The sequence below is a fragment of the Leopardus geoffroyi genome, chromosome A2 (genome assembly GCF_018350155.1).
Source record: "Leopardus geoffroyi isolate Oge1 chromosome A2, O.geoffroyi_Oge1_pat1.0, whole genome shotgun sequence".
Lineage (NCBI taxonomy): Eukaryota > Metazoa > Chordata > Mammalia > Carnivora > Felidae > Leopardus > Leopardus geoffroyi.
Genome location: NC_059331.1, coordinates 81493486 through 81516208, shown reverse-complemented (window position 1 = coordinate 81516208; position 22723 = coordinate 81493486). Strand labels below are relative to the sequence as shown.

The 22723-nt window shown below is 38.0% G+C and overlaps 1 protein-coding gene across 3 annotated transcripts in view; it reads right to left on the bottom strand.

The window, feature by feature from the left end:
• Positions 1-22723, bottom strand: part of RELN (reelin) — a 531804-nt gene that overhangs the window by 10606 nt on the left and 498475 nt on the right. For all 3 annotated transcript variants that reach the window (XM_045494541.1, XM_045494542.1, XM_045494543.1), the window contains exons 52-63: positions 22250-22464; positions 19939-20116; positions 16660-16835; positions 16405-16511; positions 15074-15316; positions 14322-14497; positions 8068-8141; positions 6618-6779; positions 5709-5866; positions 3270-3489; positions 1238-1435; positions 509-607 (exon numbers count right to left, since the gene is read on the bottom strand). In XM_045494541.1, the coding sequence (XP_045350497.1) occupies positions 509-607; positions 1238-1435; positions 3270-3489; positions 5709-5866; positions 6618-6779; positions 8068-8141; positions 14322-14497; positions 15074-15316; positions 16405-16511; positions 16660-16835; positions 19939-20116; positions 22250-22464 (2006 nt within the window). The remainder of the gene's footprint in view (positions 1-508; positions 608-1237; positions 1436-3269; positions 3490-5708; positions 5867-6617; positions 6780-8067; positions 8142-14321; positions 14498-15073; positions 15317-16404; positions 16512-16659; positions 16836-19938; positions 20117-22249; positions 22465-22723) is intronic.

Below are 22723 nucleotides of genomic sequence, written 5' to 3'. Positions count from 1 at the left end.
GGGATGGGGCGGGAGGAATCTGAAACCACAAATGCCTTGTTCTAATCGCAACCACGTCACTAAACTGAAGGCTGCCTCAGGCATCGGTGGCTCGGACAGGTGTTTGTAACTGGGCACGTCAGCCAGAAACACTCTGCACACTGACCAGTACAGATCCCTTCCCTTCTGAGGGACGTCATGCCATTTTATAGGGCAACCTAGATGTGGCAAAGACACTGTTTCCCATTTACCTTGAGGCTTTTGTTTCATCCCATTTGACGAATGTTGTCAAATGCACACATAAATCTTTTGCTCACTGAAGTTGTCTAAGGTACATTAAACTGCATTTGGGACTTGGCTATTTCAGGTTGACCTAAGCTACAGATTGCAGTTGCTGAAGAGTGTAGGCCAAAGTCTTGTGGGGGCTTCTCATTAGGAGCGGTTGTTACTGAATTAAGGAGTATGCCACATCAAAGGAATTTCAAACCTTCCTGAAAGGGACATGGGATGCTATGCATCAGATACTCACAGGACGACCTCCACATGGTCCAAAGCCCACTGATCATGACCTGTTCCATTGTGGCGTGGTTGCCACCAGCGCAATAAAACTCCTTTCATCCGGGCCTCCCTGGGTCACAGACGGACAAAGAGGTTAAATGCTAGAAAACAAAACTTCCTTAGTATGTGACTTGCAGACTTCAAACAGAATAGGCTAGCCTAAATCAACAAAACTTAGGGTATGGAATTCAGATTTACTTAGGTCCTAGGATTTGGCTCCTCAAGGATTTGTAATTCTTTTACAACTCCCTCCCTGCTTCCCCGTGCCCCACTGGTACCTGGAAAAGCACTGTTTTCGGTCAACAAATGTGACATGGCTTCTGTGTGACAGACACTGTGCTAAAGGCTGGGGGTACAATGCTAAGCAAAAGTGACATGGTTGCCTACCCTCAGAAAACTTTCAAATGAGCCTAGAAAATTAACAATGTTTCTTTCTAAAGGACTAGAAATACTGGTTAGAGAAAGGGAAATACGCAAGAAGCGCCTTTGCATTTAGTTGTTATTCTCTATTCCCTGTTGCACCTGGTTCCTTGCCTAACAGAAAACCGTGACACAACTTCGGGGGGTCTGGGTTAGTCTTGGCTGTGCCACCACCTGCTTCTGTGCTGTTGTTCCAGTAACTTCACCAAACTTCCAGCTCAGACCCCGTGATTCTCAGGGATCACGCATGAGACCATGCCTTTCCATTCAGGCCACTTACAGAGGGACATTGTAAGACACTCGCTGAGCCTGTGTGAAGTCCTTGGGCTGGTGCTGTGCGATGACGTGCCAGGTGACCCCATTGTTGACACTGTACTGTAGCAGCACGGCCTTGTCCACGGCGTGGGGGCCACTCAGGTCACTGTTGCAGCTGTCTGTCTGTGACGTGCTCCCAATTTGCAAAACAAACATGATTTTGCTGAAAACACAGGGAAACAAGCGTCAGGTGGTATTCAAAGTTTTATACTTTCTTATTTTTTTTCTTTTACCTTTCTTGATCCTAAAGTCCATAATTTCTGAGGTCACAGAGTAGAAAGAGAAGCATCCAGTCTTATGACTGAATCATATTAGCAATAAAATGTATTTATATTATCTTTTACATCATACATATGAGAGATAATCTTAGAAGGCTGGTGTTCTACGCAAAGAAAACAATTTTGACTTTCAAAGCTCTGTGTCACCTAAAATATCTTCTATTCTCTGAAAGGTAATAGGGGCCAAGTAGGCATGAGGACACAGAGAGGACAAGGACTAAAACCACAATATTTATACTTTTGTTATTTTTTTACAAATAGCTCCAAGCTGAATAGCATCTGCGCAAGGATAAATCATCATGTCTATTTTAGGACAGATGTCTGGAGATCAGAGTGGAGGGAAAACTGAGTTAGACATGGTCCACGGCTCAGGACCATGTCTGCTATTCTGTTTCAAGTTCACAGGCATCCCTACCCTTAGAAGATACAGTTTTTAAACAGAGGAAATCTATGTTTAATATCTAATCTATATCTAATCAGAGTCCTAGCAATTAATACAGTAGTCCCACTTAGGGGAGCTGGTGAAATAAAGCAGTGGGCTCAAAACTTATAAATGGCATGAATTAAACTTGCTTGTACAACATGGTGTGCAATTGTTAATTAAGCAGCTAGTTGTAGCTGTAGATGGGGTCAAGGAAAATATCAGGTTGTCCCCAGATTAAGTACATCTTTTTGGTAGGAAAGAATGGGATGGGTGAACAAAATTTTGGTATCTCCATGATTACCAAAATAATTAAATTTTCATTGTTTATCATAGTAAAAGAACCTAAACTTACCTTTCTGCCTCTGAAAATACATTACTAATGTTTTCCAAAGTGAAAAGTCTTAAGTAAAATCTACATTTGGTTAATAACTAAACACCCAGTTTTCCAATATATTTGTAGCTACTGAACGCTTTCCAGCATTCTGTGAATACTCTAGTCTAATACTTTGCAATCTTCATAAAGCCTTGGAATCTTCTTTTTTGTTTTGTTTTTTGAATTACACAGACAAAAAGCCATGTTTGTACTGGCGGAAGTGGCACAGCTGTGGAGGCCAGGTGGAGAAGTAGATCCAACCTTCCTGGGGTCTCTTTTTCTCTGTCACTTTCCTGGTTGATTTGCACAGTGTCTGAGCACTCTATTTTGCATTAATAAGCAGCTCTTGGAGCATGTGAACGTTTAAAGTCCCCATAATCCATCCATTGGGCCTCCACTTCTATTTATGTAACCTACGTAAGCTAACTACAGGTATGTGTTTGCCTGACTACAAAATCTACTTTGCACACACATTTATATTTACATACTTGCAAACAGTCCACATTAAATTATCTATGTAGATTGTCAGCCAATTTAACAGTTTTTAGTTATTTTTCCAATTTTATTGAGACATAATTGACGTCAAATATTGTGTGGGTTTAAGGTATACGACATGTTGATTTGATATACTTATCAATTTTTTATATTTGGCCATTTCTTCTGGCTAATGCCTATGTCACCACCACTCGGCCAGTGCATGTGAAGAAAGACAAGGTAATTCTGCAATAAATTTAAGCAAAGCAGAATTCTGAGTTGTAGAAACACATAATGCTTCCTCATCCCAAATTCAAATGACATTTTGGCTTCCACCATTTTGTGACACCTGTGCCATGAAGTTCATGATTCAATCTAACAGGCAGTGGAAAGTGGCCAGTCTTGTGACCAATTCTATATCTGAAGCAGAACACAGGAGTTTTGTTACCTTGCTCGAGTGAGGTCCAGAGGCTTGGTGGCAGCTTGCCTTATCTGACAGCCGTTAAAATACAGTGAGTCTCCATGGGCATAGGGTGCCAGCTGCCCACAGCCACTTCCTATCCCTCCACCTTGAATGGTCTCCCAGTTTGCCTCAGTGACTCTTGCTGACTCGAAATTATCTTTAATATAACTGGGAAGATCATGACTGAAAACAGAGCAATCATCACCTAGAGGGAAGGGAATAATTGCAAACATCAGCTATGGAAAGCAGAATCATTAAAGATCAAGTATTCAGTTTCAGGTTTCATCCATTCTTGCTCCTGTAAGAATGACAAAATACCAAGAAGATATAGACTCCTCGAAATAAATGTTTCTCTTTTATTTTATCAATTATTGGCTTGTGTTCTTGAAAAAAAAATCCCATTACCTTTGAGTCAATTTACTGAGTTATGTAGGTGCTTATATACTTATTGTTCACGTAAATCTATTGTTTAAATACCAACAGCATCTGGCCGCGCCTGCGTGTTTACCAATGATGGGTCTTGCTAGGGAGTTCTCACCCCGGCATGAGAGGCCAACCTAATTTCTTTCTCCCTAGTATAACTCTGGAGCAGAAAATAGGATAAGTCATATTCTTGTTCTTCTAGCTCTATACTTGATTCTTGAGAGCAGAGTCTGCATTTTATTCATTGTTGGATTCTAGCAGCTCACACAAGCCCATATACGATATGCAATAACAAGATGAAATAAATAAATGAATAGCGAATAGACTGCAAGTATGAGACCACTATGCTGAAATACCGGCATTCGAGACAGTACATTAGCAAATGTGCGTGTGCTTGCATTTGCCCTTGATTTGAACAGCACAACTTTCCTAAACATCTGCAATAGTTCCAAATTAAAAGGTCATAGCTCTACTGGATCAGGGGAGCAGGCAAATTCCAGACATCTAGGACTGCTTGTGAGACACCTGATTTGTTCATTTGCCTAAAGTTCAAATTCCCCAGCTAATGCATGGGCAGATCCAGCTGGTCTCAGAGAATAGAGAAATGAGCTGGTAATGAGAATAGAGGAAAAAGATGACCGTGAAATAATTTCTAACGTGAGAGATGTGCAGCAGTCTACATAAATCATACTCATTTCATTTGGAGGCAAGGAAATAGAATCAACCAAGAAATCTAAATATATTCTACTCCAGAAGTCAGATCTATGGATTTTTACATTGTACCCTTGGGGAAGATGGATAATTCTGCTCCTTGTTGGCTAAATCTCTCAGTTATGAGACTGGAAAGAACAACCTGAGTAATGGTCTTCTTTCTGATACTGACTAGCTGTGTTACCTTAGGCAAGTCACTTAAGTTCTCTGAGTCTCAGTTTCTTTACCTATAAAGTGGGAATAATGATATAAACATAGCTGACTTATGGGGATCTTATAAGTACTAAATGACTTTGCTGAATAAATTGGTGGACATTGTGTAAACAGTAAAATGTAAGGCAATGTAAGAATTCATTCAAAAAAGATTTACTGAGTGTTGCTATAGGCCAAGCAGTAGGCTCTGAGAATATAATGGTAATTATGTAAACTTTGTAACAGTAGAAACCTGTTGGAAACATTGCATCAGAGGAAAGAAGGCTGTATGCCTTCTATGAGGCCAAGAGGGCAATTTCCTAAGATGTTAGGGGTTGAGTAGATACTCTGTCCCAAACTGTAAACTCAGGTTTTAGAAGCTCGAGCAATAAAAATGTATTTTTTTGAGTCATGGGTTTTGTGTGTGTGTGTGTGTGTGTGACAGAGTGACCTGGAAAAGAGAATACCTTGACTCATCAGCTACATCTTGGGAGGACTATGACAGCTGCTGTTGGAGAGACTGAGAAAGAAAGAGTATTGGCAAAGTATCCAGGGATGGGCAGCTAGGCCAGGAAGGAGAGAGGCTCAGAAGTGGAAATAAGGTGTTGGGGGTGGTGGTTGGGGCAGGGAGTTATATGGAGGATGGTGAATGTGAGGTGCTATAGAATTCTGCATTAAAAAAAATACTTCAAGGAGCGAGGCACCTGGGTGGCTCAGTCGGCTAAGCGTCCGACTTCAGCTCAGGTCATGATCTCGTGGTTCATGAGTTCGAGCCCTGCATCGGGCTCTGTGCTGACAGCTCAGAGCCTGAAACCTGCTTTGGATTCTGTGTCTCCCTCTCTCTCTGCCCACTCATGCTCTGTCTCTCAAAAATAAATAAATGTAAAAAAAAATAAAATATTTCAAGGAACATAGCAGAAAATTATCCTTGATACTTCGTTCCAAAGATCAGTATATCTGTGATCAAAGAGTGTATCACCCATCCCAAATCTCTCAGGCTGGCATTTTCACCAATTTCCTAGTGACCTCTGGGTACATGCTGAGATGAGGAGAACCTCACCATCTCCCGTGTTAAAAATGACAGGCTGGGATGCAGACCTTGGAAGCTTTCATCGCAGATGCAGACGGCACCCGTGGTGCAGTACCCATGCCCACTGCAGAGCTTGGGGCAAGCCTCTCCGATGTACACGTGGTCAATCGCCCAGCTCTGCTTCTCAGCTTCTTCCCCCTTCTGGATCCAGCGGAACTGTGTTGCACTGAAAGTCCCACAGAGAGCAGAAGGGATTCAGTCGGCTGTTATTCTCCCTAGCAGTGTGCAGCCTCCAGCCCTGGGACTACTTCTGAGAAAAGGACTTCCCCAGACTTCTCCTTGAAGCACCCAAGTAGAGGTGAATGAACTTGTAATCCTCGGACTCTGTGAATATACCCCAGAGTGCCATTGTGGGAGCTTGTACCTTCCCTGAAAGTGTTATGTGAATTTCCTATTCTATTGCCTAACAAATTTGTGTCCATTTTTCCTAGAGAGGTATATTGCATTCCAGATCTTTGAGTAAAATGAATACTGTTCTAGGAAGATGGCACCCTGTTATGTTTATCCTGTGGCTTTGTGTAGCTTGACCAGCCCTGCACACCCCAGACAGTATCTGTATATGGGATGAACAGTGCAGCCTCTTGGCATCACAGAACACTGGCGAAGATATGGTGCCAACTCCACATCTTTGTGTGAGCGTCTGTGATTTGGGGCCTGTGACTGAGTTTGGCATGTGCTGTGCTATTTCATCAAAAGAAAATTTGAGATCTGTACCATTTACAAAAAAGATCCTATCTCTTCCTAGTTCTTGGGGCATGCAACTGCCATTTTGGGACATAGGTTGGTGAAAGGAGGGAGAGGTTACTACAGCTGTAATGAGATCTCTGGCCTCAGTTGTTTTCAGGTCACTGCATGAGCTCTATAGATAGTTACACTGCCAGATAATTCCACAAAGTTTACCTTAGGATGCAACTTACCTGGAGGAGACATGGTCAGGCAGCTGAATGGTGACTCTCTTCCAGCTTGAGCTGTTGACAGCATTGTAGATGGTGGCTTCATGGAACTGGAAGGGGGAGCAGCCAATGCTGTTGGAAGAGGAAGGAAGGCACTGGCTCTGCACGAGCTGCCAGGAATCAGACCTGAAGAGACCACAGACGCTGTGTTAGACAACTCGGAAGAGAAATGTATGACCTATCTAATGTCAATGTAACACTTTGGGGCTGGGTTAAATTTAGGTTTTTTTTTTTTTTTTTAAGTTTATTCATTTATTTTGAGAGAGAGAAAGCGAGAGCGCGAGCAGGTGAGTGGGGAGGGGCAAACAGAGATGGAGACAGAGAATCTCAAGCAGCCTCCATATTGTTAGTACAGAGCCCAACGAGGGGCTTGAACCCACCAACTGTGAGATCACGACCTGAGCCAAAATCAAGAGTCGGACACTTAACCGACTGAACCAACCAGATGCCTTTAGATTGAGATATTTTTTATGTAAGTTCTGTACTTCCTGTATATATTTATATAGACAATGAAAAGGCAAATTAAAAATAATTTCATATAATATATATTCTAATTCTTTACAAGCACAAGAATATATTCACAGATAATAGAATAAAATAATAGCGTGCATCGTGCTGCATTCTAGTGGCTTCTGGTATATTACTGGAAATATACCCGGAGTTGACTGACAAAATTCTCTGTCTACTCAAACTTAACCCTGCATAATTCATTTTCAAGAGTGATGGTGTGAGACAGGGTTATCAACACCCTAATAAGGTAATTGCACAGTGTCAGACTTTCACTATGCTTTAAGACACATGATTCTGGTTGAAGCATATTTAGATCTTTTATTGACTCAAATTCTCATTAAGGTGGGTTAAAAATGAGCAACACGAATAAAAGAGAATTCTACTTGAGGACAAATGTATTATCTTACTTATTTTAAAATAAAAAAAGTTTGTTGGCTTGCAGCCAACCTAGTATGAAAAACGGTTTTTCTTGGTTTGAAGGAAAAATTTGAAAATAAGACACACATGTAAATTTTATATAAATGAAATTAATAGATGGGAAATAAACATAAAGTACACTTTTTTTGGAATGTAATTATTTCTTCCTTTTAAAAAAATGTTCACTTATTTTTTGAGAGTGAAAAAGAGAGAGAGACAGAGAGTCCAAGTGGGAGAGGAGCAGAGAGAGGGAGACAGAGGTTCAGAAACAGGCTCTGTGCTAGTAGCACAGGAATTGAACCCACAAGTCTTGAGCCCGTGACCTGAGCCGAAGTCGGATGCTTAACTGACTGAACCACCCGGGTGCACCCATGAACCATACTTTTAATATAAAAGGTTGCTCCTCTGTAGATAGTTGCTTTAAAAATACACAACCATTTGAAGTGGTATTCAAGTTTGGAGGAATGTAAAAAAGTATTTCACAAACCTTGCATCCTTAGTGTACTCCAACATCACAGAATGAAGATCGCCACAAGAAGTAGCTTCACAACCCACCACAATCTAAAACAAGCATAAACAACAAATATGTACAGGGAAGATTAAGCACCTATCATTAATTAGAAATTCCCTCTCTCTAAATTGTAACTCTAATAAATAATCAACAAATATTCAGAGAAGCTTTTACAGAGCAGCCTGACTGAACACCAGCAATACAATTTTTTGAGTTCTGTTAAAAACATGCAACTCTGTGTGAAGATGAGAATTAAGGTTTAAATTTTTTTTAACGTTTTATTTATTTTTGAGACAGAGAGAGAGAGAGCATGAACAGGGGAGGGTCAGAGAAAGAGGGAGACACAGAACCTGAAACAGGCTCCAGGCTCTGAGCTGTCAGCACAGAGACCGACACGGGGCTCAAACCCACGGACCACTAGATCATGACCTGAGCCGAAGTCGGACGCTCAACCGACTGAGCCACCCAGGCGCCCCGGGAATTAAGGTTTAAAAAAGTACTGCTTCTTTCTTCTTTTTTTTTTTTTTCCTTTCTTTTAGAGAGAGAGAGGGAGAAAGTGAGTAGGGGCAGAGAGAATCCCAGGAGGGGGAGTAAGAGAGAGAGGAAGAGGGAGAGGGAGAGGAAGGGGGGGGGGAGAGAGAGACAGAGGTGGGGCTCACCTGGGGCTCTTGTTTAGCCAAAGCTGGGCTCAAGCTCACCCGAAGTGGGGCTCAAAGTCACCAACTGTGAGATCATGACCTGAGCCGAAGTCAGAAGCTTAATGACTGAGCCACCCAGGTGCCCAAAAAGTACTATTTCTAACCAAGAGCTAGTTGCTTGAAAAGATAAATAAAATCTATAAACCTTCAGTTAGTGTCATCAAGAAAAAAGACAGAGGACTCAAATAAATAAAATCAGAAATGAAAAGGGAGAAATAACAAGCGACAGCACAGAAATACAAAGATTATAATACTACGAAAAATTAGATGCCAACAAATTGGACAACCTGGAAGAAATGAATAAATTCCTAGAAACATACAGTCTTCCAAAACTGAATCAGGAAGAAAGATGAAATTTGAACAGACTGATTACTAGTAACAAAATTGAATCAGTAATCAAAAAACTCCCAACAAACAAAAGTCCCCCGAAATGGCTTTATAGGTGAATTATACCAAATATTTAAAGAATTAATACCTATTCTTCTCAAACTATTCCAAAAAATAAAAGAGGAAGGAAAACTTCCAAATTTATTCTACAAGGCCATTCAGAAAAAGAAAGCTACACTCAATGTGGCGCTCGAACTCAAAACCCTGAGATCAAGAGTTGTATGCTCCACTGACTGAGCCAGCCAGGATGAACATAGATGCAGAAATCCTCAACAAAATATTAGCAAACTGAATTCAGGAATACATTAAAAGAATCATTCAACATGATCAAGTGGAATTTGTTCCAGAAATGCAAGGATAGTTCAATATTTGCAAATCAATGTGATACATAGTATCAACAAGAGAAATGATAGAACCATATGATCATCTCAATAGATGCAGAAAAAGCATCTGACAAAATTAAACATCCGTTCATGATAAAAACTCTCAACAAAGTGGGTTTAAAGGGAACATACCTCAACATAATGAAGGCCATATGTGAAAAACTCACAGCTAACATCATACTTAATGGTGAAAAACTGAGAGCTTTTCATCTAAGATTGGGAACAAGACAAGCATGTCCTCTCTCACCACTTATTCAACATAGTATTGGAGGTTCTAGCTGTAGCAATCATACAAGAACAAAAAATAAAAGGCATCCAAATTGGGAAAGAAAAGTAAAGCTGTCACTCTTTGCAGATGACATGATAGTATGAATAGAAAACCCTAGACTCCACCGAAAAACTATTAGAACTGATAAATGAATTCAGTAAAGTTGCAGCGTATAAATTTAATATGCAGCCATATGTTGCATTTCTATACACTAATAGCAAAGTAGCAGAAAGAGAAATGAGGGAGACAATTCCCTTTACAATTATACCAACAAAAAACAATACCCAGGAATAAATTTAATCAAGGAGGTGAAAAACCTATACTCTTAAAACTATAAGATGCTGATGGAAGAAACTGAAGATAAAGTAAACAAATGGAAAGATGTACCATGCTCATGGGCTAGAAGAATTAGCATTGTTAAAAATGTTCATACTACTCAAAGCAATCTATAAATTGAATGTAATCTGTATCAAAATACCAATAGCATTTTTTCACAGAACTAGAACAAAAAAATCCTAAAATTTGTATGGAATTACCAAACACCCCAAGACCAAAGCACTCTTGAGAAAGAAACACAAAGCTAGAGGTATCACAATTCCATATTCCAAAATATACTACAAAGCTATAGTAATCAGAATAGTATGGTACTGGCATAGAAATAGACACAAAGATCAGTGGACTAGTACAGAGAGCCCAGAAATAAACCCACACTTAATATGGTCAATTAATCTATGACAAAGGAGACAAGAATACACAATGGGGAAAAACAGTCTCTTCAACAAATGATGCTGGGAAAACTGGACAGCTAAATGCAAATAATGAAACTGGACCACTTTCTTATACCATATACAAAAAAATAAATTCAAATGGATTAAAGACCTAAATGTGAGACTGAACCATTAAAAGAAAACATAAGCAGTAATCTCTTGGACATCAGCCTTAAGGACATATTTATGGATATATATCCTCAGGCAAGGGAAAAAGTAAAAATAAATAAATTATCGAGACTACACTAAAATAAAAAGCTTTTTTACAATCAAGGAAATCATCAATATAACAAAAAGGCAATCTACTAAATGGGAGAAGATATTTGCAAATGATATATCTGATAAAGGGGTTAACACCCAAGATATATAAAGAACTTATGCAACTCAAAAGCAAAAAAAAAAAAAAGTTTAAAAATGGGCAGAGGACCTGAACAGACACATGATGGCCAAGAGACACATGAAAAGATGCTCTAATTTGCTAATCATTAGGGAAATACAGATAAAACCATAATGAGACAGATATCATGTCACAGAAGTCAGAAGAGCTAGTATCAAAAAGATAAGAAATAGCAAGTGTTGGTGAGGATGTAGAGAAAAAGCAACCCTTATGCACAGTTGGTGAGAATGTAAATCGGTATAGCCACTCTGGAAAACAATATGGAGGTTCCCGAAAAAAATAAAAAATTGGAACACCAACGATCCAGTAATTCCTCTGCTAAGAATTTACCAAAGAAAATGAAAATATTAACTCAAAAAGATATATGCACCCCTATGTTTATTGCAGCATTATTTATGATAGCCAAGATATAGAAGCAACCCAAGTATCCATAAATAGATGAATGGATAAAGACAGGGGGTATATACACAATGGGATATTACTCAGCCATAAAAATGAATAAGATCTTGCCATTTGTTAAAACATGGTGGACCTACTGGGTATTATGCTAAGTGAAGGTCAGACACAGAAAGACAATAACCATATGAGTTCACTTATTTGTGTAATCTAAAAAACAAAACAAATGAATAAATAGAAATAAACTCATAAATACAGAGAACAAACTGGTGATTGCCAGAGGGGTGGAAGGAATGGATGAAATAGGTGAAAATACTGTAATAACATTTTAAGGTGACAGATAATGAGTACTCTAATTGTGGTGAGCACGGAGTAACGTATAGAATGTCATATCAGTTAGGTTGTACACCTGAAACGAATATAACATTGTATGTCAATTATACTTCAATAACAAAAAGAGTAAGCTCTTAACCTTTGAGAAAAGTGTTTTCTCAAAGACATAAAATATTCTGTACAAGAAATGACCAGGCCCATTTCTTCCTATCTATCTGTCTATCTGTCTGTCTATCTATCTATCTATCTATCTATCTATCTATCTATCTATCCATCTATCTATCAATCATCTATCTATCTAATTTTAATATTTCTGGATTATGCTATTGTTTTCCAAGTTTTCTACCTGCCAAGTTGGCAGTTCTGGTAAGACTGAGAGTCAGACGCCTCTCCAAAAGAAAAAGGCATTCCATACCATTCAGAGCTGGCTGCAAACAGAATGATATCCATGGCTAAGTAGTAAAACAAACAAATAAACAAAAGTACTATTTCTATTTACTTAATATAATAACATATTAATCATAAATCTGGGACAGATAATTTCGCCAAAAGTAAAGTAACATTTGGAGAATTAATGGAAAGAAACTCAAAGTATCACTGGTTCAAAACATTTTCACTGATACTCTAACTTCCTGATGCTACTAGTGAATTTCTATTTATAATTAAAAATAGCAATTTCTGACTACTTAATATTCATTCTTGTGGTTTTTACACTTCCATATGAATTAAAGCTTTCCATATTATATGCAATTAAATGTTTGAGTCATTAATAATGCATAAATGCTATAAAACCTTGGTGATTTAAATTTAAGTCCTAATCATCTACTTAATCAACATGTCCTTTTTTTTAGTGCTGATACTGGGGAAGGTTAGTGCTAAAAATTTCAGGCCGTACACTCATGAATAAAACAGCCCTGGCCTGAGAGAGAAAATAAGAAGCATATTCCAATAATGGAAATAGAAATCATAAAAGATACAACTAAAATGCTGTGGTGCTTCAGAGGAAGGAGAGATTATATTTGATTAAGTGGATTAGAAAATAATTCATCAGAAGTGGAAGATGTGAATTATTCCAACCACAAGAAAGAAATGGCGACATGACAGAGGTGCTAACTATCACTATAATGGCAATCATATTACTACATATATATAAAATACATACAGTATATATATGTATATATATCAACATGTTGATTTGATGTATATATGTATTTGATGTTTGTATGTATGTGTACTATATGCACTATACATATGTATCAAACCAACGTGCTGTACAACTTAAATTTGAGCATCCTTCATGCCACTAATGTAGGGATAGTCCTAAGGGAGTGATAGCATTTGGGGAGACTGCCTCACCCTTCAGTCTCTGAGGGAAAGTTCAACATAAAACTGAGGAACACAGTGAATATCTCTATGCCCCTCTTTTTGCAACAGATCTGAACTTCTAAATATTGTAAACCTGAAGCTCTACACTCATTAAACAATAACTCTCCATTTCTCTCTCCTACTGGCTCTGAATACATTTTTATTTCTGCTAGAAAGGACTCTTACTATTAACCATCATTGCAGGGCATCTTTTTAAATGATACCTTTTTAAAACATTTATTTAAATGTTTTAAATAAGCAACCAATGTTTGTCTTTAAAATGATCTAGCAACAAAGTGTATTTCTGCAATACCCTTTTTAAAAATATTTTATTTATTTTTGAGGGAGAAAGGGCACATGAGTGGGGCAGGGGCAGAGAGATGGGGGACAGAGGATCTGAAGCAGGCTCCGTGCTGACAGCAAATAGCTTATGCGGGGCTTGAACCCGTGAACCATGAGATTATGACCTGGGCCAAAGTCGGATGCTTAACCAACAGAACCACCTTGGTGCCCCTGTAATACCCTTTTTATTATTTTTTTAAATGTGTTTGGTAATGAGAGAGACATTAATCGATATTGCTTTATCTTTCTCTCTGATTATCTGGCTATTAATTATCTTCTATGACTTCCCTTCTACATTTCTTTATGAGTAAAATATGCAATGTAAAAGATTTGAGAGTCCTTTTTACATCTAAGGATTTGGGGCATTCCAGCTGGGCTACAGTACATGTTTGTGTTTGGAAGTCAGAGACAAAAAGAAAATAGAAAGACATGATGGAAAAGGATAGATAAAGAAGCAAAGTGGCTTGGTATATGAAATCGGTGTAGATTAAGAGAAAAGAGGGACAGAAACTGTGGGGAGAGTGGGAAGAGGGAGAAGGAGATATATGTATATACATATACATACATACATATATATGCCAAAATATAGGCAGAGGCACCTATATGAGCTTTTCATTTCCAAGATCTTGGGAACAACTCAAGATTCCATATATGAAATATAATACAGTTACATTTCTTGCTATGTCCCAATATACTAATTGATTTTATTGATGCTCAAATAATCCTATCTGATAAAGGCCTGTGCTAAAAATCACTTCTTTTACTCATAAGATAAAGGCTCTTTTAATGAATACAATATCATTTCCTTGTAGTTGTACAACTAAGCATTCTTCCCGCCCTCCATCCCCAAATATGTAATGCCATATTCTGTTCTGAAGAGCCACTTCCCCTTACTTTAAACTGCATCATATATCCTGGCTGTATAATGAGTTCTCTGGAGGAGAGAGCATTGTGAGTTTTGTCCTTCTTTTTATTCGGCCAGTAGAGGTGGAAGGATGGGTTGCCACAGAATCCTGCTGTCCTTACTGCATTAGGGTAAAAACTCCAGTTTTCTTCATGGGAAGTGCCTTCTGTTAAGGTAAATTGGAAGCAATATGGCATATTACTCTCTTGCACGGATCGGTTTATTGTCAAGTTACTGAAATGTCTGTCTCTGCCTTTTTGCTTACCCTTTAAGATTGATTTTTATTTAATTGGTATAATGTATAAATCCAAGATATTTAATCAAATTGAGAAAATATTATTAAATGCCAGCATAATGATTACCCAACTTAAAAAAATGTAATTGCTAGCCTGACTTGCACCATTACAAAATTTTTGGTACACTTTTAAAACAAGGCAATGTGCATCTCTGTGGTACAGAAATTCCTAAAGAAACTAGAATTATTTTGGATATTGAAATTTCAAATTATATTCAGAGCTAGATATTTTGTCTTTAACAGAATTTTTTAAATCGTCAGTTGACATTTCAACAAACAGATAATCTTGAAGATTCATAAGCCACTGGGTAAAATACTAGCTAACATTTGTTAAGCAGTGAATATGTTCTAGGTACTCTTCTGAATGCTTTTTATGGAGTAACTCATCTAAAGACACAGCAGACAAAAGGGCTCACAAAAAAGACTTTCAAATGTCTGGTTTCTTACCATCATCAAACGTGTCGACCAGTTGACTGGGATTGATTTCTGCTCCGCCAATCAGTATGTTGTCTAGTGCCCACTGTGCACGCTCCACTCCAGAGACTACAAGGCCATTGCTGATCACAAAAGGCTGCCACCAGCGAAGTCGAGTTGTGTTGGTAAGGGCGTCCTCGGGAAGAAGTATGTAGTCGTGTCTAACAGAAATGTATTTCTGGTAATCCATCTCGTGGAGCAAAGTCCAAGTTATTCCTATAGTAACAAATACACCAACATAGTAACATATCTGGGAAAACCTCCACAAAGTGACAGTATACTGCAGCTACCATAAGCTTCCCAAAGAAATCTTCAACCAGGAAATGAGAATTGATTTCACTGACTTTAAGATAAGCGTTACCACTGTTTCCAAATGTATGAGGGGAAGGGTATTTAGAAATATCTGGCCAAAAAGAGACATGCTGAAGTAAAAATTATGTATTTTCTGCTCTTAAAATTTTTTTGTACATTGCTATGTGTGTTATTTTTCATAAATAATGAGCTACATCCATGTTTTGCATGTTTCTGGAGAGGAACACCTGGTAATTTAAAATTTTAACTTAGCTATTTTAATTCTGGGCAATTTTTATTTTGTGGACTAATAAGTTTTCCTCTTATCAATTGATAAGATTGTAGGTGGGATGTTTAAATTACTTAAGGAAACACCTTTGAGTACACTAAAATACTTTAAGGCCATCTATCTCTCTGCTAGTTATAAAAATGATACCTCTCTGCTAAAACTGATTTTCTAAGGACTTCATGTTATTTTTGGTCTGGTTTCAGCTATTTCAAAATAATGAAACAGAATTTTATTAAAATATCCTCTGACAGCCTCATGAATTCAGACTGTCATCTTTCACGGTAGGTTTTTTGTAGACTTATTACATGCTTGTTCACACAAAAGCTTTTAAAATGCTTTAAAATGTTTTTAAAAGTGATCTTACTTAGAAAACCATACAAAATTTATTTCCTAATTGTATCATTTATAATCAAGTTTCAGTTACACACAGAAGTTTTTCTTTATTCATAAAGTTTGGAGCTTTTTAAAAAAATTATTATTTTCATCTATTTTTGTTTTTAAATTTTTAATGTGACTTCTCTCTTACACCCTTATGGGTAGGTTTTGTGTAACACACAAGTCACATGTATGAAAGTGTAATGTGACTAAGATCTGTAGCTTTCTCTTTGTGACTTTCACTATTTTCACTGCAAAGTCAGCAAAGCTTTGCAGAAACTATTCTGAGGGGCATTGGATGTAATTTGGGAATCTGCTCCAAGGTGTGGCTTTCACCCCTGAAACGTGCCTCCATCGGTAGAGTAGTCCAACAGCACGCCTTCCTTCCGGCAGATGGGCCGATGGCAGGAGGTCATGTTGTTCTCACTACCGATGCGCCCCCAGTATTGCAGGAATCTGAATGCAAGCACATATTATCCATCAGTATGGTTAATTAGAACAAAGAGTCTACTTAAGTCCTGGGTAATAACTTCTTCCATAAGTGTGTTCCTTATTTTGGGGCCAATTTGCTATGCTGTTATAAAAATAACAAAAAATGACTTACTTTGCCCCTCTGAGATCCAAATCTTGAGTAATAGCTTGTCTCACAGTGGATCCCCCAAAATAGAGCGCAGTGTCCTCAGCAAGAATGCCACACTCAGTGCAAGTACTTCCACCTTCTAAGGACATCCATAAATCAGGCTTGATTTCTTCACTGTCAAAGCGTTCCTTCAGGAACGTCTGGAAAAACATAAGTGGGATGTGGTTACAAATAACATTTTCAGACAATAACTATGGAATGGTTTAGACAATATAATTTCATCTTGGACTTAAAAAAAGCGCTGATTTCTAATGCTTTTCTGAAGCATTTACAAAAAACAAGATCTGTCTACAATGTTCTTTTGCATCATACATTAAGCACACTTAAAGTGCTTAAATAATGTTTGATCATTGGGACTTAAAGTCTAGAAAGAATCTTAAAATAAAATAATCGCAAGTTGACTATAGTAACACTCCTATTTGAGAAGTTACTTAAGCATATACTCTCCGAATATGTGTATTTGTTTATATTGCATATAAAAGTACAATTATGGTATTATGGATTATGAAACATGCACAAAAAAATGAAAATTTAAAGGACTAATATAAAACAAAGCACACGTTCTAGCATTTTTTTCCCTAACATTTTTTTTTCTTTAAGTAGGCTTCATGCCCAGCACAGAGCCCAATGTGGGGCTTGAACTCAAGACCCTGAGATCAAGACCTGAGCTGAGATCCAGTCAGAGAGTTAACTGACTGAGCCACCCAGGTGCCCCTCCTAACATTTTTCAATGGATTGTCTTGTTTTCCTCCAGGAGTATGTGTCCCACACTCTGGAGACTGCTTTAAGCAACCAGAACCCTTGAGCTTCCATGATGGTATGAACTTGGAATGTCTATATGGTTAAGGAGGGGCATTTGAAACCAACGTTTTTTGTGTGAGGTCAAAAGAAAATCAACCTTGGAAGTCAGTTTTTACGTTTAGCAGGGTCAAGATTCAGGATGATGACGAGAAGTATTCAAAATCCAGAACAAAATATTTGCCCTTGGTCTCCAGTTTATCCTCCTAATTAAGGATGACCAACAACCAGGAATAGTCTATTTTTCTTTTTTTCTTTTCAATTTATTAATTTTAAAAAGTTTACATCCACGTTATTTAACATATAGTGCAATAACGTTTTCAGGAGTAGAATCCAGTGATTCATCACCTGTATACATATAACATTCAGTGCTCATCACAAGAAGTGCCCTCCTTAATGCCCCTTGCCCATTTAGCCCATCCCCCCCATCCAAAACCCCTCCAGCAACCCTCAGTTTGTTCTATTTAAGAGTCTCTTATGGTTTGTTCCCCTCCCTGTTTTTATCTTATTTTTGCTTCCCTTCCCTTATGTTCATGTTTTGTATCTTAAATTCCACATATGAGTGAAGCTATATGATATTTGTAGGAATAGTCTATTTTTTCAAAAAGAGTAGATAAATAAAATATTAGGGTTCATTATGGCTATTTTTTATGCAAAATTATTTCATGCCCTCACATCATAGTGAACTATGATGAAAAATCTTGATGTTTCTATTAATTTTGTCCATAATATAGTCTTGCACTGGGTTGAGGCACAATTCTTTTGTTTTTTGGTTTTTTACATGATAGAAATATATCGTGGAAACAATTTGTTACAGTTGCAATGGCAGTAACTGTATACAGAAAAACTACTTTTTCATTTCTTTAGAGGAGTTGTCTAGTTGGTACTTACTACGTAGTTTAAACGATTTAAATGACTCAGAACATAATCATCTCTATAGTTAAAGACAAGTACATCACGTGTCAGTCCTACTTCACCTCACTGATGTCAGCAAATAAATACAATTTTAAAAATGGAGGTTTACAGGTAAGAACACAAGAGTCAGAAGACATGCACTGTTAACCATGTAAACTCTTATTAGAAAGGTTTGACCAGAGTTCATAATATAGACTTATTATTTTGTAATATAAACTTATTAATTTCTTATCCAACTGAGGAATACTAATGAAATTTGAATGTTCATGAAAGAAACTAATTTTTTTAAACTTCATTCATTACCTATGGCTGGGTTCCTCATGTTATAATCTCATTTGTTGACCAACAGTTTCAGATACAAGTGAGCATTGCTCCAATTAATTTATTAATTCCAAAGTTGGTGTATTATAGAAAAAAAATGACAGAACAGGTTTTGTTTACATTTTTTTTGCCACTTCCATGTTTGATTTCAGTCACTTGTGCTTTTTTGGTTTAGTCATTTTTCTGTTATTGCAGCAATGAATGTACTGTATTTGTTCACAGAAATAGAACACATATATGGGAACTGTGTTGGGCAATTGTATTTACTTTGCATATTAAGTAATAGTGTAACAGCAAAAGTTTCCAAAATGACCTCTCTATTCTTTTTTTTAAAAATTTTTTTTTTCAACGTTTTATTTATTTTTGGGACAGAGAGAGACAGAGCATGAACGGGGGAGGGGCAGAGAGAGAGGGAGACACAGAATCGGAAACAGGCTCCAGGCTCTGAGCCATCAGCCCAGAGCCTGACGCGGGGCTCAAACTCACGGACCGTGAGATCGTGACCTGGCTGAAGTCGGACGCTTAACCTACTGCGCCACCCAGGCGCCCCTGACCTCTCTATTCTTAATACACAACCACATTTTAGCAGTCAGCAAATTGGAACACTGAGTTTTCTGAACAAAAATGCAGGTAATGAGAATACTGTAATAATGCTGTATGGTGACATAATGATGAGCACACTTATTGTGGTAAGCACTGAGTCATGTCAGAATTGTCCAGTCGCTATGTTGCACGCTTGAAACTAAAATAACATTGTATGTCAATTATAATTCAATAAAACAATTCAGCTACTGTTTAGTCATTTTTGAAAATTTGTTTCTTTGTGATAATGAGTCTATGTTATTTGCTTCATAACATCAACATCTTCTTCCTTCAAAGGGCACATCTACCGTACCGAATAAGTGAAGTAAAGAAGACTTAATGCTGGTTTCAAATTAAGAGTCTTTAAAAAAAAAAAGCAGAGTATTTATGCTCTTTAATCAATACAGTCTGGTTTATTTCATAAATTGAGTAAATTGTAGTAGAGCTTGGTCTTGATATTCTGTATCTAAGAAACCTAAGAGATATTTTCAGTTGCCAGCCAAAGGATTTATTTACTGGGGCACCCAAAGACGGCTGTTATAACTTACTAGACCCCCACTTAACAATGGTTCTTCAGGTACGACCTGTGGTGTGAGTAAATGCTTTCTTCTGGGGCACTAACATTACCTTCAGAGTGTGAGTCAAGTAGCAGTTGGGCCCAGAGTATCCCGGATCACAGATGCACTGTTCCTTTAAGCAATCTCCATGGCCCCTGCAGTTGTCCAAGCATCCAGGGCCCAGGTAGAAATTATCGATTGCCCACTGCATATCTGAGTACTTCTGATAGAATCTCAATCTTACTGGACTATTGATAACACAGAAGCAAAGGAGTGAGAACAAAAGTTAACTTTACTTAAGTCCATTTTCCTATGTGTATGTTCAGTACAGAAGAGGAAAAAAAAACACTTAAGACACTGGCATTATGAAATGGGTTAATAAAAAACGTTTTCTGACCGCCATTATCTATTTCTGTAATGGAACTTTAAAGCCAGTTTCATTAAAATTTTATAGTATGTGAGCAAACTCGTACAACAAAATGAAAATGCAGTGGAATCTCTATTTCAAGCGATAGGAACATTTTAAAATACAAATTTGTAACTATCATAAATGAGGCTGCTTATGAACTGGAGTCCAGTGGTTGTGTCGCAATTTAGACCCATTAACTGCATTTCTGAAATTGTACACAAGGTGAGTGAAGCCTTTCACAGAGACTCGTCAGCAGACACACAGCCCTCAGGTGGTCAGGAAACAGCAACTTCTGAATCCCCAAAGGCAATCGATATTCTCAGAACAGCTGTGCTAATTAGAAAACGATTTTGAAAGGGTTATGTGAAAGGGCAATTTCCCCAAGATTTTGATTTAATCATTGCTCTTCTCTGTCTTTGGGGGAAAATACAAACCTCACAATTAACCTTATATCAGAATGTGCTGCACTATTTTGGTGTAAAGAGTTCAAAGTACACGAGGAGACTTTCTGGGGTGATGTAAATGTTCTGTATCTTGTTTTATGGCGTGGTTCCACAGGATACACATTGGTAAGAACTCATTGTGCCAAACTACTAAGATGTGTGCATCTTACTGAATTTAAGTTTTACATCATTATTAAAAAAGAGAGAGGAATAGAGGGGTAAAACGAGGCAGTGATATCATGGGCCTCCCCAGCACACATTTCACCCTTGGTGAGTCATAGGAGTAATGGAACTCCCCTAGCTATTCACTGACTCAGGAACGGGCATTCTTGAGCTAATTTGTGCCAATGGGACACAAGAAGGTAGTAACTCCAGCTCTGAAAGAAAAGCAACTCTGTTTCTCTTCCATTGGACATAGGTAAGGATGCATTCTGCTGCAGTTTTCTGGAAGCCATCTATGGTCATGAGGCCTGAATATTACACCAATGTGTGAACGGAGGAGCAAAGAAAGAGTCATTGTAAGAGTAGTAAGTAATAATGTCCTTGAAGACATTTTTGAGCATGTGAATCAATCCTAGAATCCAGTTACTTTGGATTGTTTCATTACAGATATAATACATTTCACTTTTAATTGAGTCCATTTGCATTGGGTTTTCTGTTACCTGTGGCTGAAAGTATCCTGATCTAATCTCCTAGCACATTAATAGACTAAAACCTTTAGATATGTTCCAGGAAACAGTGAGTGATCATGTAGTAGATGATATTTATGGGCCACTGGAAAAGCTGAGTGCAAGCACCTTATTCAAAGGCTCTATATGTGCTGGACATATATCGTAATTCTGTTTCATAAGAAGGTTTTTCATTTAGCCAGTCTCTATGATTCATATGGTGGAGGTACACCTGTCATTTTCTTCAATATATCTTTTTTCCTAATTTTACAGTCAAAGGAAAAGCTTTGAGAATTGCTTAAATTAACTTATCTACAGACTTTTCAGGGAATAGTTTAATCATCTTGGCTCACTACTGCTCTAGGCTAATTACTTTTCACAGCAGGTGCAGAATGTAACAGAAAAATGAGATCTACAAACCACACTTGTACAGACAGCATGAAGAATTAGGTTTTGTACAAATAGCATCACCGCTTAGGACTTGCTCGTGTCTTCATCAATGGATTGACAGGCAGTAAAATGGAAAGCATGTGATGCATGGTGGACCACAGTCTACAAGACCCATAAGGTAGCCTATACCTTTTCATCTGGCTCTAGGACTATTGCTATTGCTGTGTCTCCATGTTCAGAGATTAATATGGAAAGTGGAAGGGCTTGCCAAGGCCCTTCTTGAGAAGCCTGAGGATTTAAACTTGAGGTCTCCTCAAGTCAGTTCATCATGCAGGTCATTGATTAGAGAACTTTTAGAATTAGGGGGTAAGAGCATTTTACCCACAATTACACATAATTTCAGGCTCGACAAGTGTCCCTCATAGATTTATGGATGCTTGGAACCATGCTTTATTTGAATTTTCTACTTACTTCCCCACTAAGCTTTCAGGAAGTGGGTAGGTGATCCTTTTCCACCCTTTGGTTGGAAAGAATACTGATGGCTGAGAAACACTTCCAGAGCATTTTGGGTCTGCAGGTAAGCACTGAGGGACCAGATAATTCCAGCTCACACCAAAGTCGGTAGAATACTGCACATGAATTTGATTCTGGGCAACTTTTTCAGACACTTTACATCCAACAGAAATCTAATGAACAGAAAAGAAAGATTGGAAAAATATTAAAACCAGATTACATATTTCTGCTCTAAGGACTTGGCAGCAAGAAAGGTGCTGATCACTTGATAGGTGTTACACCACATCCACTCTGTATTTTCAGGATCATTACTTATTCTGCTGATGGACAGGGTAGTTGACGTGGTTGCCCAAGATGACAAATTATAGAAAGTGCCAAATATATTGTGCAGGGAGTTTGGAGAGAAGCTGAAAGCTGCGCTCTGCCATGGCT